Source organism: Lepus europaeus, chromosome 23 (assembly GCF_033115175.1).
Source record: "Lepus europaeus isolate LE1 chromosome 23, mLepTim1.pri, whole genome shotgun sequence".
NCBI classification, from domain to species: domain Eukaryota; kingdom Metazoa; phylum Chordata; class Mammalia; order Lagomorpha; family Leporidae; genus Lepus; species Lepus europaeus.
The window spans coordinates 13,658,890-13,675,966 of NC_084849.1; the positions used below are offsets into that span (position 1 = coordinate 13,658,890).

General features: G+C 58.0%; 1 protein-coding gene across 1 annotated transcript in view; it reads right to left on the minus strand.

Moving 5' to 3' along the window:
- KSR2 (kinase suppressor of ras 2) overlaps positions 1–17,077 on the minus strand; it is a 426,223-nt gene that overhangs the window by 296,893 nt on the left and 112,253 nt on the right. The window contains exons 2-3 of the mRNA XM_062182370.1: positions 14,885–15,025; positions 11,134–11,284 (exon numbers count right to left, since the gene is read on the minus strand). Of these exons, the coding sequence (XP_062038354.1) occupies positions 11,134–11,284; positions 14,885–15,025 (292 nt within the window). The remainder of the gene's footprint in view (positions 1–11,133; positions 11,285–14,884; positions 15,026–17,077) is intronic.

Below are 17,077 nucleotides of genomic sequence, written 5' to 3' on the forward strand. Positions count from 1 at the left end.
ACCTAGAGGTGGCTCCTGGCTCCTGGCTCCAGATCAGCCCAGCTCTGGGGACAGCAGCCATTTGGGAGTGAACCAGTGGATGGAAGACTCTCTCTGTGTCTCTCCATCTCCTTGTCTGTAATTCTACCTCTCAAATAAAGAAAAATCTTAAGAAAAAGAAAACAACACCCAAAAACAAAACCCAAGCAGGACTTCCGGAGCATGCGCATAACTGCCTTGGGCACTGAAGCCCACAAGAGCTTGTACAAACCCCAGTGCTGCTAGAAAAACTGTTGTGAGCCATGACGACTTGAACGGAAAAAAAAATCACAAACCTCAGCAGATTTGCTATTTGGCAACTGGTAGGCAATAAAACAAAACAGTGGGCCCAGGAGCCAGCAAAGAAACCAGACGGGGCTGGCTGGCCTTGGGACTCGGGGGAGGTGTGTTCCCCAGGGAGAAAGTCCCCTGGATTCACCAGACCGGCTTCCCCAAAGAAAGACCACAATGCCTATGGTAATGCAAGGAACACAACCACCCGGTGACCACACCCAGGCCGCGCACCTCGCACTGCCCACAGCCTTGGAGCTAAGACAGATGAAGACAAGAGGGAGGAGCCAGCCACAGAGAAGGTGTCGCAGACAGAAGAAACACGTGCAAACGTGGAAATGGGGTTTTCACGTTCCGAGAATCCACGAGCAGCATCCCTGAGCCGACCCAACAGTCAGCACCGCAGTAGGGAGTCGTGGGGTGAACCCAGCGAGCCAGCCTCAAGGGGGGCGGGGACTCGGCACCCCGGCCCCGTGCCAACACCAAACCCGCAACACAGAGGCAGGGCAAGGGGCTGTGGAGGCCATGTCCTGTGGCCTGCACGTGACACACCCTAGGACAGCAGCAGGCTCAGCGAGGTCAGGTGGCCAACCCAGGCTCCTGCAGCCAGAGATGCCAGGGGCAGGGCCGGGACCTGAGCACTTGTCGCTAGCCCTGAGCTCCAGCCACTGCTGCCTCCTTTCGGATGCAATCGGAAGCTGTTTATCTGCAAAACTGATGAAAGTTTCGACAAGGTCCCTGGGGAGAGAGTGAGCCGGTGTGTGTGTGTGTGTGTGTGTGCGTGCGTGCTATGTGCTCGCGTGTGCGAGGCAGGGGGCGGGGCGCTGGGTAGTACATCCTGACTCCCAGCTTCCATCTGCTTCCTGCTAATTTGTCTAAAGACCTCTGGGAATGCGGTGCTGTGGGCATGAGCAGCCCGGCTCCAACTCAATTAGGGCTTTCTGTGCTCTGACGGGGTCTCGGCTCACACGATCTCCTGGCTTTCACCTGGCCTCTGAAGACTTCAGCTGTCACCCTCCCCATCGTCACCGCCACGGCCTCCAGCATCCCCAGAGCCACAGCAGCCAAATTCCTGGAGTACTCGGAGTGAGTCAAGCTGCAGGTTCTCAGTGGGGAGTGACCGTGCCCCTGGGGACCTGGGAGGCAGGCTGGATCGTCACCTCGAGGGGCACGGGGCCGGAGACGCTGCCCACCACCGACAGTCACCCAGCCCCAGTGATGTTCGTGTTTCTAACTGGACACTGCCAAGAAAATGTGCCCCTGCGGCCTGCTCCAGCAGAAGGGACTGCAGGACAACAGTTGTTCCTGAGAGGCCCAGGACAGCCTGCAGCGAGGGGGACCCTGGGTAAGCCTCTGGCCCTCGCCGAGGACCTCTGTAGTCTGGAAAGCATCTCCCTTTGGGGGACTCCGCACGTCCTGTGTTTATGTACAAGATAAGGGGAACCTTTCCCAAATTCTCACACGTGTTCCAAGACAACGGTGACTGGGTAGCATCTCTGGCTCTGCTCCGACATCTCAGAGATGAGAACACGTGCGAGAGGACCAGCAGACAGCAGCTCACTCTCTGTCTCTGTTTCTTTGCCTCTCAGATAAATATAATTTTTAAAACTCACAGACAACACGCCAAGGTTCAGTATTACCACGCCTGCCTCAAAGACAGGAGCTCCACCAGGGAAGAGGCAGGCCCAGAGGCCCAGTCGGGACGCATACCCCAGGCTCGGAAGGTACTTGACCGGGGCTGGAGAAGCAGCAGCGGCCAGGAGCCCAGCCCCGGGCCTGGTCCCTGTGTCCCTGTGCCAGACATGGGGCAGGTGCTCAGATGCTGCCTTCAGATGACACAAGTCCTGCCGCCTCTCTTGACAGCCACTCCTGGAGAGCGCCCCTGCAGTGGGAGCTCCCCTAGGATGTGCCCCAGGGAATGAAGCCACCGCCTGCAGGTTCCCTGTCAACCTTCTCTCTCCCAACCTGGCCCTGCAGTGTGGCAGGAGGCGGATGCCAGGCCCCAGGACACCAAGGCTGAAGGACGGAGAGCCCTGGCTAGGCCACAGGGGCAGGAGCCTCGAGCCTGCCCCACGCCCTCCTCCAGGGGTCAAGGTGCCCCCTGGCTTCCTCAAGCCGTTCTATCTGGGAATCGGAATTCAGGCCCCACCAGTGCCCTGATGTGGCTGGGTCAGCCTCTCCCCTCCCTGACACTCGGACTCTCCTGATGATTCCACTTAGGGGCGCCTTCTTGGAACCCTGTCCCTGGCACCCCGAGTCCAGGCTCTCGTCTTCACTAAAGGAAGATGGTTGTTGAGCGCCCTCTGGTGGCCAAACATGACACTGCAACTCCAAGAAGTGGCCCCTGTTGGGTGCTGTCCAAGAAAATTAGTCCCCGGAGGAAAAAGCGTCCCAGTGTCTTTAGCCAACCAGCCACGGGGGTCTCACTGAACGCCACCCCTCTGTCCTCCCACCCACCGTGCTCACAAAGGCAGGAGGCCTTTGAAGCTAGAGCTTGGAAAACCCTCCATCAGCCTGTCACCCAGGGTGCCCTGAGAGCCGGCTACAAAGTCTGTCCGCCTCGCTTAGCACCAGACTAAGCAGGGGAAAACAAAACCGCTAAGGAAAGAAAACGATCAGATGACAAAGCTAGCTGAGCCCAGCTCCAAGAACAGGGCTGGCGAGGAGGGGGAGGGAGCAGGGTCTCCACTCTCCCTGCAGCTCCGCAGGTTCCCGCGTGACTGCGGGAAGGGGCCATTTCCCGTTTCCCTTTCCATGGGAGAAGTGACGACCACAGGGAGACCTGGAGTGTGAGAAATCCCGCATCCAGAATCCCACTAGAAAGATGGCTGCTCCCACCCCCAAGCCAACAGTGGGCTCCCACCTGCGTGTGGCCCCCAGAGAGGACGGCTGGGCTGTGTCTGTATACCCAGCACTCCACAGACCACAGGTGTGGTCCCTACCCCAAAGGACTCACAGGCTGGGGGGAACAGGCAAGAAAAGTCAAATGGGGCCAGTGTCAAGGCACAGAAGGTTAAATCGCAGCCTGCAGTGCCAGCATCCCATGTGGGCTCCAGTTCGAGTCCCAGCTGCTCCACTTCCCATCCAGTTCCCTGCTAAGGCTCTTAGAAAGATAGCAGAAGATGGCCCAAGTGCTTCAGCCCCTGCCACCCACGTGGGAGACCTGGATGGAGCTCCTGGCTCTGAGCCTAAGCCTGGCCCAGCGCTGGGCCGTTTGGGAAGTGAACCAGCAGATGTGTGTGTGTGTGTGTGTGTGTGAGAGAGAGAGAGAGAGAGAGAGAGAGACAGAGACTCTGCCTTTCACATAAACCTTTTACAAGAAAGAAAAGAACAGGCAGCACGGAGAACGCTGTGTCATGACAGCGTGTCTGGGGTGAGGCTGATGTGAGCTGAAGCTCAGCTCTCCAAGCGCTGGCTGTGTGACTTCAGGCAAGTCCCTGACCCTCTCTGGGCATGCTCCCGCTTCCTGCCGTCCTGCCTTCCCCGAGCCCTGGGTCTAGCAAGTGCTGGGTAAATGACAGCCCTGTAACTCTGATGGCTCCTGTAAGCGCTGACTCGCTCCCCCCAGCCCTGGTGCTCGATATCCCGGCTTTGTGCATTCACTCTGCTCTTCGTGCTGAGCTCTCTCCTGGTTCGCAACTTGTGTGCATTTGTTTTAACCACATTCTTGTGTGATCTTCATCAACAAAGGTTACTAAACTTTCTTTCAAGAGCCTGACTGCAACGGTTTCAGGTTTGCAGGGCTGTAGAGTCTCTGTCAACAAACAGCACCATTCTGATGCAGCACCAGCCATAGGCAACAGGTGAACCAAGCGAGGCAGGGTTCCAATAAAACTTTATTTACAAAAGCAGGCAGAGGGCCAGCAGGCTCTCGTTTGCTTGCTGCTGATCTACAGAGTAGATATCTCATGATATGTGTTCATTCTACCTCCCACACGACCCCATCACTACCAGCCAAGTGCACCGCAAAACATTCGTGCAAAATGGTATTAAAGAAAAACTTACTCCAGAGCAAAAAACAATTGAAGTCCATGCACATCAGGAGGTCTTCAAAAAGCTCACGCAGATACATACATGAGAAAATAGGCAAAGGTTTCAGGTTCTTGCACAGAAATAAAACTTCTGGAAAGCTTCTCCCTCTTATGTCTCTTTCCCAGAGCAAATCTATAAATGCCTCGATTCTTCCCTCCGAGGACACGGTTTCATTTGTGTCAACACTAACAAAACCTAAGTAAGCAAAACTGGGAGGCTATGAAGGAAGGGACTGTCACAAAACCCTGAGGCAGCACCCCCTGCTGACACACAGCTCAGCACCGCTTTACAGAGAAAGACTTCTGCAGGCACACCTGCCCGGCAGGTGTCCGCCTCGGAATGACGCAGCTCCTGTCAGTAATCCTTGTGGCCCACCATTACAGTCTCTTGTGTAACCCTCCCCACTTCGCCTTTGAAAGCTTCCCCTTAGGGCAGGGGTTGGAGAGGCTGCGATGTCACTGCTTGGGATGCCCACAGCCCACATGAGAGTGCCGGCGCTGAGCCCCATTGCTCCACTTCCAATCCAGCTCCCTGCTAGCGCACCTGGGAAAGCAGCAGAAGGTGGCCCAAGTGCTTGGGCCCTTGCCACTGAGGTGTGAGACCTGAATGGAGGTCTAGGCTCCTGGCTTCAACCTGGCCCAACCCTGGCCACTGAGACCGTCTGGGGAGTAAACCAGCAGATGGAAGATCCCTTGTCTCTCCCTCTCCCTCTACCACTCTGCCTTTCAACAAATAAAATAAACCTTAAAGAAAAGAAAAACAATTCAGCAAAGCAAAAGGCCACTTGAGTGTAAATTGTGATTACAAAGAAGCAGAGTGGTCTGGTAGTTTCCAGCAAGCCTGTCTCAATCTTGGAATGTTCTAGAAAGAAGAAAAATAATCTTGCTCCAGGCAGTGTTCTTCTGTATCCCTCGAGCCCTCCCTGCCTCCCCACTGCACATTCACTGCACCTTTTTCAAATTTTATTTTCATTTTACTTGAAAAGCAGAGACACAGAGAGAGACAAAGAGATCCTCCATCTGTTGGTTCACTCCCCAGATGCCCTCAATGGCTGAAACTGGGTCAGATCAAAGCCAACAGCCTAGAACCCCACCTGGGTTTCCACTGGGTGGCAGGGACCCACCTTAACTGCTGCACCAAATGTCCACCCCTTTACTGCGCCCTTTCATGCTCCCAAGAAAGCCTCGCACCCCGTGTCACAGGCATGGCCGGGAAGGATAAGAAGGGCCCAGATCTGCTGGGAGTTTTCCCATCTGTGAAATGGGCACTGGGCCTGCTCTGCCCCTTTCCTGCATACACACGCAGCCATGAGCTCACACCAAGTCACGCGCGTGCAGGTGCTCTGTGTAGGTGCCACTCGGCTCCCGGAGTTCGCCCGCGGCCTCAAAGTGAGCAAAGCCCCCAGGGCTGCCCCCACAGTGGGGCATAGTAGAAGCACGGGGACCAGGGAAAGTTGTCACACGGGCCTGGGTCCGACGCTCAGATGCTGGGTGAGCCCAGGCAAAGACCCTACCTCTCTGAGCCTCGACTGCCATACCAGAAAATGGAAATCACAATCCTACTGGCCCCGGGAGCTCGCTAAGAGGACGGGATGAGGCAGAAACACACAACGATGATCCCACACGGGACCCGGGCCTGCAAGAAGTCAACCTCTACTATCGTCATCAACCCCCTCACTCTCTCCATGACCGCTCTGTCCACTCCAGCTCTGGGACTGTCCCGGCACGCGGGTTCTCAGTGTGGTCCCCAAACTGGCATCATGAGCATCACCTGTGCAGATGCCCAGGTGTTCCCTGGACTGGGCTGAAGGGGGGTTCTGGGGTGGTGCCCCCCTAAAGGACTGTGATGCACACAGAGGCGTGGAAACCTCTGTCCGAGCGGGAGAGAAGTATGCATGAAGATAAACAAAACCACTTTAGGTGTGGTCGGGCCTACGGAACAAAGGAATGACGGGAAAACAAGGCACTGCCACGTGCCACCATCACCCCAGTCTTAGGAGAACTCCTGCCCAGCAGAGGCAAGAACACGCGCTTCCAGCAGCCAAATCGCCTGCGCCCTGGAGCCTCGGCTCTGGAGGACCGCGGGCCATGGAAACACCGTGTGGCCAGGCAGGGGTGGGCGACCCCTAGAGAACAAGCAGCCCCGACGTGGAGGGGGAAATGGGCTATGGAGATGCAGCAGTGCTGGGGGGACCGTGGCTCGAGGAGGAGAGAAAGAAGGAAGGCGCAGAATCAGAACTCAAGCCCAGGGCCCCGCCATGGTCTGGACGTTTGTGCCCCCCCACCAAGTTCATGTGCTGCAATCTGACCCCCCAGGCGAGGGTACCAGAAGGTGGGGTCTTGGGGTGAAGAGGTCACAGAAGCAGCCCCAGGGGCAGCCTTTGCCTCCTGTCCTGTGAAGCCACAAAGTGGCCCTGTGAGGAGTCGGCCGTCGTCAGACCTCAGATCTGCCTGCACCCTGGTCTCGGGTGGCCCCGCTCCTGGAACTGTGGGCAACAAACTGCTACTGTTCATAAACCACTCAGACTACAGGATTGTGTTCTAACAGCCTGAATGTACCACAGGCTCCCTAGAGCAAAGAGAGGAGGGTAGGAAGAAAGCAGAGAGAAGTGCGCTGGAGACAGAGAAAAGCTAGGGGCCCCTGGTGATGGTGGTGAGGGTGGTGGTGACGGTATCAGCATGGCGGTGACGGCGATGACTGTGTTGGTGATGGCAGCCGTTGTAGGAGGGGGTGGGGATGGTGATGGGGGTGGTGACAGTACGGTGATGAGGATGGCAATGACGGTGATGTGACGGTGGTGGCGATGGTGATGATGTTAGTGATGGAGGTGACGGTGACGGCTGCAGGACGGGGTGGAGACAGTGAGAGTGGTGGTCATGATGACGACAGCTATGGTGGCGATGGGAATGGTGATGGTGCTGATGGTGGTGATGGCAGTATGGTGACAATGTTAGTGATGTTGGTGATGATGGTGATGGTGATGGTGATGGTGATGGTGATGGTGAGGAGACGGTGGTGGCAGTGGTGACAATGTTAGTGATGGCAGTGACGATGATGGTGATGATGGTGAGGTGACTGGTGACAATTTTAGTGGTGATGGTGATGGGAGTGATGGTGGCAGTGGTGATGATGTTAGTGGTGATGAGGATGGCGACGGTCATGGTGGTGGCAGCATAGTAACAATGTTAGTGATGGAGGTGACGATGATGGTGACGATGATGGTGATGATGGTGAGGTGACAGTGGTGGCAGTGGTGACAATGTTAGTGATGGCGGTGACAGTGACAGCTGTGGGATGGGGTGGAGATAGTGACAGTGGTGGTGATATTGACACCATGACAACAACAGGATGGATCGAGTTCTTAATCCAGGCCAGGCCCTCGGACTCGCCTGCCCCGTCTCCTGTAACCCTGCCAAGGGCCAGTGACACAGCCATGACCAGATCCCTGCCCCACTGTGGGAAGTGGAGCTCAGCACCAGGAAGTGCCTTCCCCAGAATCACAGAGCCAACGAGGCTGCTCAGCCAGAACTTCAACCTGGCTGCTGGGCTCCAGGTCCGGCACCCTCAGCAGATGACCGGAGACTGGGAAGGAGAAGGGGAAACAGCACAGAAGACGAAGCCCCGGCCACACCCCAGTCCCGGAGGACACCCCCCTAGCCTGCTCCATTTTCCTTCCTCCACAGCACGGACTATCCTGATGCACCAAGCCATGTGCGTGCTAGTGATGACAATCACCCACTCTCTGCCTCCCTACTAGAACAGACTTCCCCCGGGGACACCCATGGAAGCAGGCATCCCCAGAGCTAAGAACGGTGCCTGGGGGCTGGCGTTGTGGGCAGTGGGCCAAGCCACTGCTCGCAACACCGACATCCTGTGTCATAGCACTGGTCCCAGTCCCAACTGCTCTGCTTCCAATCCAGCGCCCTGCCAATGGGAATGGGAAAGCAAAGGAAGATGGCCCAAGGACTTGGGTCCCTGCCATGCATGTGGGAGACCCAGATGGAGCTTCTGGCTCCTGGCTCTGGCCTGGCCCAGCTCTGATAGTGGCAGCCACTTGGGGAGTGAACCAGCAAATGGAAGCTCGCTCGCTCTCTCTCTCTCTCTCTCTCTCTCACAACACACACACACACACACAGCCTTTCAAATAAATAAATCTTCTAGGAAGATAAATAAAGCTTCCCCCCATCCTCCGAAAGAGAGAGAGAGAGTGAGTGAGAGAGAGAGAGAGAGACTGGTTGATAGGTTTCTTGGCCAGGCACACAGGCACAAAGCTGTCCTTCCTGCGTTTCCGTGGTCTCCACAGGAGATTCTCAACACGTGTGTCCCTTCAGTCACTACAAACATGTGCTGAGCCCCCACTCCATGCTGGAATTTAAAATATCTGAACTCCTCGCTGTAGGAAACTCCAGCCCTGGTTGAGAGCTGGAGACATCAACACAAAGCCTGCAGGAAGCAGGAGTCTGGGGGAGACTAACGCAGTCCCCAGCGGAGGGTGGAAACAATGGAATCACACAGCTCCCACGGTGACAAGAAGCGCCAAGGGACTATCATTTCTGAGGGTAGAATTTGAGAGCAGGATCTTAGCAGACGGCTCACTGCTGCCCCCTGGTGGAGATGAGGAGGAAGCACCTCACCGCAGCCCTGCAATGCCTTCCACCCACCCCAACACTGCATGGTGCCAGGGCCGAAGGGTGCGCAGTCATCCGCCCAGCCTGCCCACAGCGAGGTCACAGTGCGACATGGCAGGAGGCAAGGAGACCACCGCTGTAAGGGACGGCCGCGTGCTGAGAGAGGCACGCAATTCAATCACTCGTTCCACCAAGCTCAGGCCTAGCCGCAGGCGCGTGCCTGGCATGCGGGGAAGAACCAAGGAGGGCAGAAAGGAAATGAGCAAGACGGAGGGGAGAGGCCGGGCCAGCGGTGCCGAGGTCCAGCCCTGGGAGGCCCTGGGGCCATGGCCAAGGGGTCAGCTGGGCTTCAGGCCCAGGAAAGGCCTGGGAGAGGACCACGCTTCGGGTGGGGCCTGAGGATACAGGGGATTCACTAGAAAGACCCGGGGAGGAGACCCCTGGGCCATGAGTGAGGCGGAGCCCACGCCGGGTCCAGGGGATGCACGTGTTGGTCATCGATGGCTAGAGAGGGGTCGTGACCCGTGGGGCTCCCAGTCTGAGCCAAGCCCAGGGGGTGCCCTGTGATCGCGGGATGCAGAGGGGGAGGGCACATTCATTCAAAAGTATCTGCAGGACCCCCACTGCGTGCCTGGTGCTGCCCTGCAGCCTGGGAACAAGACAGGGGCTCCTGCAGCTGACAGCCCAGCGCGGGGCCAGAGGCCTCCGATTAAACAATCACCCCCCAAATCAGAATCAAAACGTGCTCCGTGCACTGAGAGGTGACCTGGGACTCTCGGGAGAGTCAGAGCTGGGGGCCGCCCCTGCACAGGGTCTCAGCTGAGCCGACCTCAGCCCTGAGCGGTGGGGCACTGGCTCTGAGCAGAAGGCACCAAGGGACCTGCTTAGAGGACGCTGTCTCGGGACCTCCCCCGGCGACGTGCGGCGGTTCTTTTAAAGACAGAGAAGTGCTGGCTGAGTCAGAGGACGCTGCAGGCGCTGGACCGGGAAGGCCCCTCTCGGCCGTGCTGGTGCAGCCGGGTCGTGGGCCAACAGCTCCATGCCACAGCTAAGGAGCACATGACTGTCCCAGCGGGTCCCTGCTATGGCTTTGCTTCCCAGAGAACATCCGGAAAGATCTAGAGCCCCTGCTGTCTGTCACAACAGGAAACGGGTCAGGTGACAGGGGCATCCTCAACTATGGTGTGGGGGCCAAGGGTCTGCTCAGGACAACCCTCGACTCACGGTCCCTCCTGAGGTGGGCTGTAGCCCGAATCAGTGTCTGCCAGGAGGAAGAATGCAAACGGACACGCGTGGGGGCTCGGCCGACGGCGGCTTCCCACACGCTGTCTGTTCACCGTCCTGCCTCCCAGCCTCTGGCTCCTAACAGCGCGGGGCAGTTCTTGTCCAGGGTTGGAGTTCGTGCCAGCTAGGGCACCTGACACCCCAGAATGGTGTTCAACAGTGACACCTGCTGGCAGGAAAGGGCATAGCCGCGTCCATGGGCCCAGAACGCTGGCGGTGAGGCAATGCACGCAGACGACCCCTGGGGACTGAAAGACCCCAGAGGTGGTGGAGGAATCACCAGGCTGGAGAGAAGCAGAAGCCTCAAGAGAAGGCTGAGAGCTGCCAGCTACAAACGGCAGACAGGTGCCTGGGCGATTAACTGGAACGACCCAGGACAGATGACACTATACATGAACCCCAAACCCGTTAAACAAATCAGAGATTATTTTATTGGGTAAATTTTAGATAAATATACATATAGAGAGAGCTTCCAAATAATATGTATGGGTAGTGCCAATTCCGCTCTATAAGAAATGCATACATATGCCCATTTGGGGGAAGAATTATACCAAAATTCATATGGAAATGACAGCAGGTCCTTAGGGGATGGGAACTTGGTTCATTATTTTTTTAGTCTATTTTCTAATTTATGCTACCACGAATGTGTATGATTTATGTAAAAAGTCAGAAGCCACACGCTGACCCAAAATCAAACGCCCAGCCAAAAGGCCCGGGTCACCTGCGCACACTGTGCATATCCAACACCTGTCACCCACCCGAGGCCCCCGCAGCCTCAACAGGCAGGAGGTCAGCGCCGGCCGGCCTCGCCCCTCCATCCAGCCTGCAGCCCCAGGCCCGGCTCGGCTCAGCAGCAGCTCCGCCCGGCCCGGCAGCTCACCTGACGTGTGCACGTGGCGCAGGCAGGACAGCGAGGCGTTGAGGCGCGCGCACTCCTCCCGGTTGACTCCGTATTTCTCCACTGTCTCGCACACCTGCTCGTCCGTCATCTCCAGCAGGTCCTCCAGGCTCAGCTGGCCGGGGGAGATTTCCTAGGGCAGGGCACAGAGAACGCTGGTCACCCAGAAGGCCGCTGGGCAGAGGGCACGGCGTCCCAGACTCCTCGCTGCCCTGCGGCCATGCCCTCGGGAAAGGGCTGACAGCTGGGGTGGGGGCTCAGGGCTGGACTCGACCCTGGGCCACCCGCAGCCCGGGACAAGGTTAGAAGATGCAGGACAGTGCACAGTGGGCAAGGGGCCAGACAGGCAGGATCCCCAGCTGTGTGTGCACTGAGCGGGTGTCCCTCACGCCACCTGGAGTCTCCCCTGAGCCCACAGTGATACAGATGCACCTCACCCATTGTCAAATACATGCACTGTGCTCCCTCGGCTGTGTCTATGGTAAGACATACAAGCAGGATACACAATCACATCCAAGGAGATCACGGGAAACAAATAAGTTGACTGGAGTGCACAAACTTTGGAAATGCACGCACTGTTGTTTTTTCATAATATGCCTCTCCGTGAACGTCGGAGAAACCCCTTGTATGCAGATTCTGAATTCTCCTGCACTAAAATCTTTTGCATTTGTGGCATCTAGGAATTTTCTTTTACAGCCCCATTTTCACATCTAACATTATTGCAGTCTATGGATGGCAAGTCTGGACAAGACTGTGGAGCACCTCTGCCCTCTTGTGGCCACATCTGGGTATGGCAACAAAATACAGATTGCACCTTATTTGGTGAGCCGGAAAGCGGCACCCACTTCTGCACAAACATTCTCTCCAAAAACATGAGCTGCAGGGCAACAGCCCAAGCTCGATCAGCGCCTTAGCAACTGAACACAGCAGAGGCATGGAGGGGCCGGGGACAGAGCCATGCTGCGGTGCGCGCCAGGAGGGACCTGGCACAAGCAGCCTCCGGCTCCGGGGGCCAAACCAAATGGCACTGGGAGGGGTCGAGTCCCAGCAGAGAGGAGTCTCCTCTTTGCCACAGGACTTGCTTGGGCATTTTTGCCCTGTGACTTAAAAATACGATCAGTCTACACTGAAGCCTCGGATGGCAAGAATAATCAGACAAGCAAGGATTTTATGATACAAAAAGTGGGGAGAGCCATCACAACCACAGAGCAGCCGCCCTTCTGGTGGGTAAAGTCGCGGTCCCAAGGGGCAGTGTTTGTCCCTGCAGTCCACCACCCCCTATCAGAGTGCCCAGGGCTTGAGCTTCTCGATTCCCAATTCCAGGTTCCTGCCAACGCGGGCCCCAGGAGGAAGTGGTCTGGTTCCTGCCACTCACACGGGTGATCAGAATTGAGTTCCCAGTTCCTGGCTTCAGCCTCAGCCCAGCCCTCACCAGTGCAGGCGTTTGGAGAATGAACCAGCAGATTGAAACTCTCTCTCTCTCTCTCTCTCTCCCCACACCCAATAAATACTTTTTAAAAACAAAACAGTAATAACAGCCGGGATGGTTGGAGCAGTTTTAGGTGCTTCTCATGAATTTTCTTTCAGTGCCACAAAACCACATAAAGGAGGTATTTGCATGACCACCATTTGCAGCCCTGGGACACTGGACCTCGGAGAGGCTACACAAGTCACTCAAGGCCACACAGCGAGGGTGGGGCCAAGCCACCGTGTGAACCCAGGCTTGCCTTCCTGCGAGCTTTCTCCAGTCTCCCTGCTCCTGCACAGAGAGGGGCCCTCTGGTGGACACACGCTAGAACTGCAGGCAGAGAGCAGGGTCCTCACTCCGCCCCCACCCCCTGGCCGGTGGCCTTGAACTCAAGATGCTCGCAGGTATCTGTGGGCCAGGTACATGTCAACCGGCAGAGCAGTGAACCACAGGGAGCCCGGGGGTCGCCGGGAGCCAGCCCGTCCCGGTCATCATCCCTAGGCGGCAGCTCCAATCCACCTGGGGTTTCCGAAACCCCAACTTCTCAACTGAATCCAGTGAACCCACACAAATGACACTGTGCTCGGCCTCACGTGGACGCTTCCTTCCAAGGATCCCAGACAGGAAGCCCCACCCTGGCTCCACGGCGGGGCAGCTGAGCTGACCGCTGCGCACGGGTGCCATGGGCTGGGGTGGGGGGGCTGCATCATCTTGGGGAGGCTCTTGAACTTGGAAGCCAGGACAGCTTCTGCAGGTGGGGCAACCCCTTCAGACAGGGCTCTCGGCCCCTGGGGCAGGGGTCAGCCCCTCCACGTTGGCCCAGCTCAGCGACGACGGGAACAGAGCCCAGTGTGCCCCACCGGAGGCCCCAGAGCCGTGCAAGCTGGCTTCTGCCAGCCTCACTCAGCTCCCTCCCTGAGCGGCTGCCCGCTCTGCGCTGGGGGGTAACAGAGCCATGACTCAGAGGGCCCCTCGCAGTGTCCGCCATCGGCAAGCTTCAGGAAAAGCCTCCATACGACGCGGGCACTGCGGACACAAGGGTCAGAGTTGGTTTTAGGAACAGCCCGGCGCCCTCACGGAAACCCTGGGCACTGGGCTCTCAGAGGGCAGGGGAACAGCACCTCTCTTCTTCTTTTTCTGAGAGGCAGAGAGAGAGAGAGGCAGCCATCTGCGAGTTCACACCCCCGTGGACCCCGGTGGCCCCCAACCAGGGCTGACGCTGGGACCCAGGAACCCAATGCAGGTCTCCCGCGGCCTCCCGGGTCTGCACCAGCAGGAGGCCGGAGTCAGGAGTGGGGGTGAGACCCGGCCCCGCCGACGTGGGGCCCAGGTCACCATCTCACCGGCCAGGCCCAGCACCCGCCCGGGCTCCTGAAGGACAGGGCTGCCCCCGCGGGCAGGCACCAGACGCGAGGCACCGGAGCTTAGCTTTGCCGTCGGGAAACCCGCAGCTCCAGCACCAGCAGGGATCAGAGAAAGCTGGCGGCTAGGAGCGGCGCCAGGAGCCCCGTGGGAGCCGGGCACCGAAATGGGCTCCTCCCCCTGGCCTCAGCGGCCGCGCGACAGGAGCAAAGACCCTTGGCCCTGTCTAGCCGCGGCTCCGACACAGGGCTTCCGGTCGATGAGGCCGCCACCAGCCACCGGGGCCACCACGAGGCACGCGGAAGCCGCACCGGTTAAACACCCAAGAGCGCAGCAGCGGCCACCGCCCTGGGCAGCACAGGCAGGACGCGTTCCCACCGTGGTCGAAAGTCGCCGGTCTTGGCCGGCGCCGTGGCTTAACAAGCTAATCCTCCACCTGCAGCGCCGGCACCCCGGGTTCTAGTCCCAGTTGGGGCGCCGGATTCTGTCCTGGTTGCCCCTCTTCCAGGCCAGCTCTCTGCTGTGGCCAGGGAGTGCAGTGGAGGATGGCCCAAGTGCTTGGGCCCTGCACCCCATGGGAGACCAGGAGAAGCACCTGGCTCCTGGCTTCGGATCAGCGCGGTGCGCCGGCCACAGCGGCCACTGGAGGGTGAACCAACGGCAAAAAGGAAGACCTTTCTCTCTCTCTATTCACTCTGCCTGTCAAAAAAGAAAAGAAAGAAAGCAAGTCGCCGGTCTGGTGGCCCCGTCGCTAAGTGCCAAGGCGTGGGCAGAGCCCAGCGGGGCCTTCGGACCGGACGGCAGCCGCAGCGCGCCCGCGGGGCAGCATCGGGACACGCACTGCCTGCGGGCCGCCTGCGGCGGGGGACCCGGCGCCTGCCCAGGGAGGGGCCCCGCGGTCACCTCCAGGACTTCCTTGCGCACGTCGACCACCCGGAACCAGTGCCGCAGCTGCGGGAAGCCGTCCAGCTCGGCGTTGCGCTCCTGCAGGGCCACCTTCTTCTTGCAGGACAGCTGCCGGCTGAAGTACTTGACCAGCTTGCTCTGCGGAGACACACACATGCGCACACGCGGTCAGAGGACCCGTCCGAGAGGCCCGGCCACCGCCCCGCCCCCGCCCTGGTCACCTGCTCCGGAGTGGGCAAGGTTCGCGTGTATCCCCCGCAAAGGATCATGGGCCGGAAGCCCGGCCCGCAGGGTGTGACGGGATTGAGAGGTGATGGAGCTTCAAGAGGCGGGGCCTAGTGGGAGGCGATGACGTCATGGAGGCCCCTTCCAAGGAAGGCGTTCGTTCTCGCGAGAGCTGAGTGTCAGAAAGCGAGATCATGGCGCGCAGGCCGGAAGTCGTCCACCACGGTTGTGACAGCCGAGGGGCCTCACCAGCACACGCACGCCATACCGTTTGCGTCTTCAGCCACCGGACTCATGAGCCAAGTACGCTTTCTCTGCAAAGCATCCAGCCTCAGGCGCTTTGCTAGAGCGACGCGGCGTGGACGAAGATGGCGCCCTTGTCCCAACCGCGCCGGGCAAGCAGGGCGGCAGGCAGTGGGAGGCCCCACCGCTGCACCTGCGTGGACCCCTGACCCAGCAAGTCCACAGCCGGAACCCGCCCAGCAGACACCCATCCAGTGCGCAATCGCCCGGTCAAAGGGGTGTTCTGACAGTGCTGAGTGCAACGGAGGGACGGCCGGAGCCCTGAGCGTCCGTCTGTCCGTCTGTCCATCCGTCCGCCCGCCCGCGGGAGACTCCTGCACCCACAACGCCAGGGCCGCACAGAGACGCTCTCCGCAGCCTTGAGAGCAAAATGGCGGCTTGAGTCCCACCCGCGCTGCCTCCGATCCAGCTTCCTGCTAACGCGCCTGGGGAGGCAGCGGGTCTGGGTCCCGGGCCCTGACACTCACATGGGAGACCCAGATGGAGCGCCGGGCTCCTGGCTTCAGCCTGGCGCAGTCCTGGCCACAGCAGGCATATGGAGCGTGAACCAGCCTCTCTGTCTCCCTCTGTCTCTGCCTTCTCTCTGTGTCGCTCTGTCACCCTACCTTTCCAATAAATCAGTGCCTTAAAAAAAAAAAAAAAAAAAAAAAAAGTACCCAAAGTATAGGAGGATGCATGAAAAAGTTTGTGGAAAATGGAGTTCAAAGACTGTATTCATGGGGACAGGCATTTAGCCCCTGATGACCATGCTCACTGTCCATATCTGAGGACCTGGGTTCAACACCCAGCTCTGGATCCTACATCATCTTGATGCAGACCCTGGAGTGAGGGCTCCAGCAATCTGGTTCCTGCCACTCACATGGGAGACCTGGTCGCCTTCCAGGCCTCTTGCTCTGGCTCCGGCCCAGCCATGGCAGGCATTTGACGAGTAAACCAGCGGGTGGGAGCGCTCCTTCTCTGTGGGCTTCCACTTCTCTGCCTCTCAAAAAAACAGTATATGTGTATTGAAAAATCACACCATTCCCTGTAAATATGTATGATTACTGTTCACCAAAAAACACTTTAATATGATACATGTAAAATATTAAAAGATTTAAAAATAAGTATTTAGTACAAAATAAGTGAAATTATGCATATAAGGGGTTTTCAAAAAGTCTGGGAAACCCATGTTATGAAAAAAAATACGCATTGCTTTCAAAATATTTTGCATCAAAATAAACTTAGCTCTACTTTTCCAGGAATTTTGTGAAATGCCCTCTTACAACCATCTTTGTGACTTAAAACATAATTACTGAAGCTAATTAAATGAAACAACATGACAACCCTTGGGCACGTAGCTATGGGGGTTTTCTTAGTTAGTCGAGAGGGTAGTCCTGGAGTTTAAGGATCCCAAACCCAGAGCCAGGAGTGGCTCAGGGGGTGCCTGGCTCTCGCTTCTGGTCTGCGCTCCCCTTGTATCTGACAAGAACCTGGGCCTGGCCAAACAGCCTTGCTGGGATCAAGGGTCGCAAATGACCCACCAGGGCCACTCAGTACTTCCCAGGACCTCATCCCAGCACACAGGACACGGCCCTCACTTCCTACTGGAGCTGCCCACAGGGTGTCCCGGAAGCCTGCAGCCACCTGGCCCATCCCTGCCGCCTGCCGCCGTCTGGGGGCTGG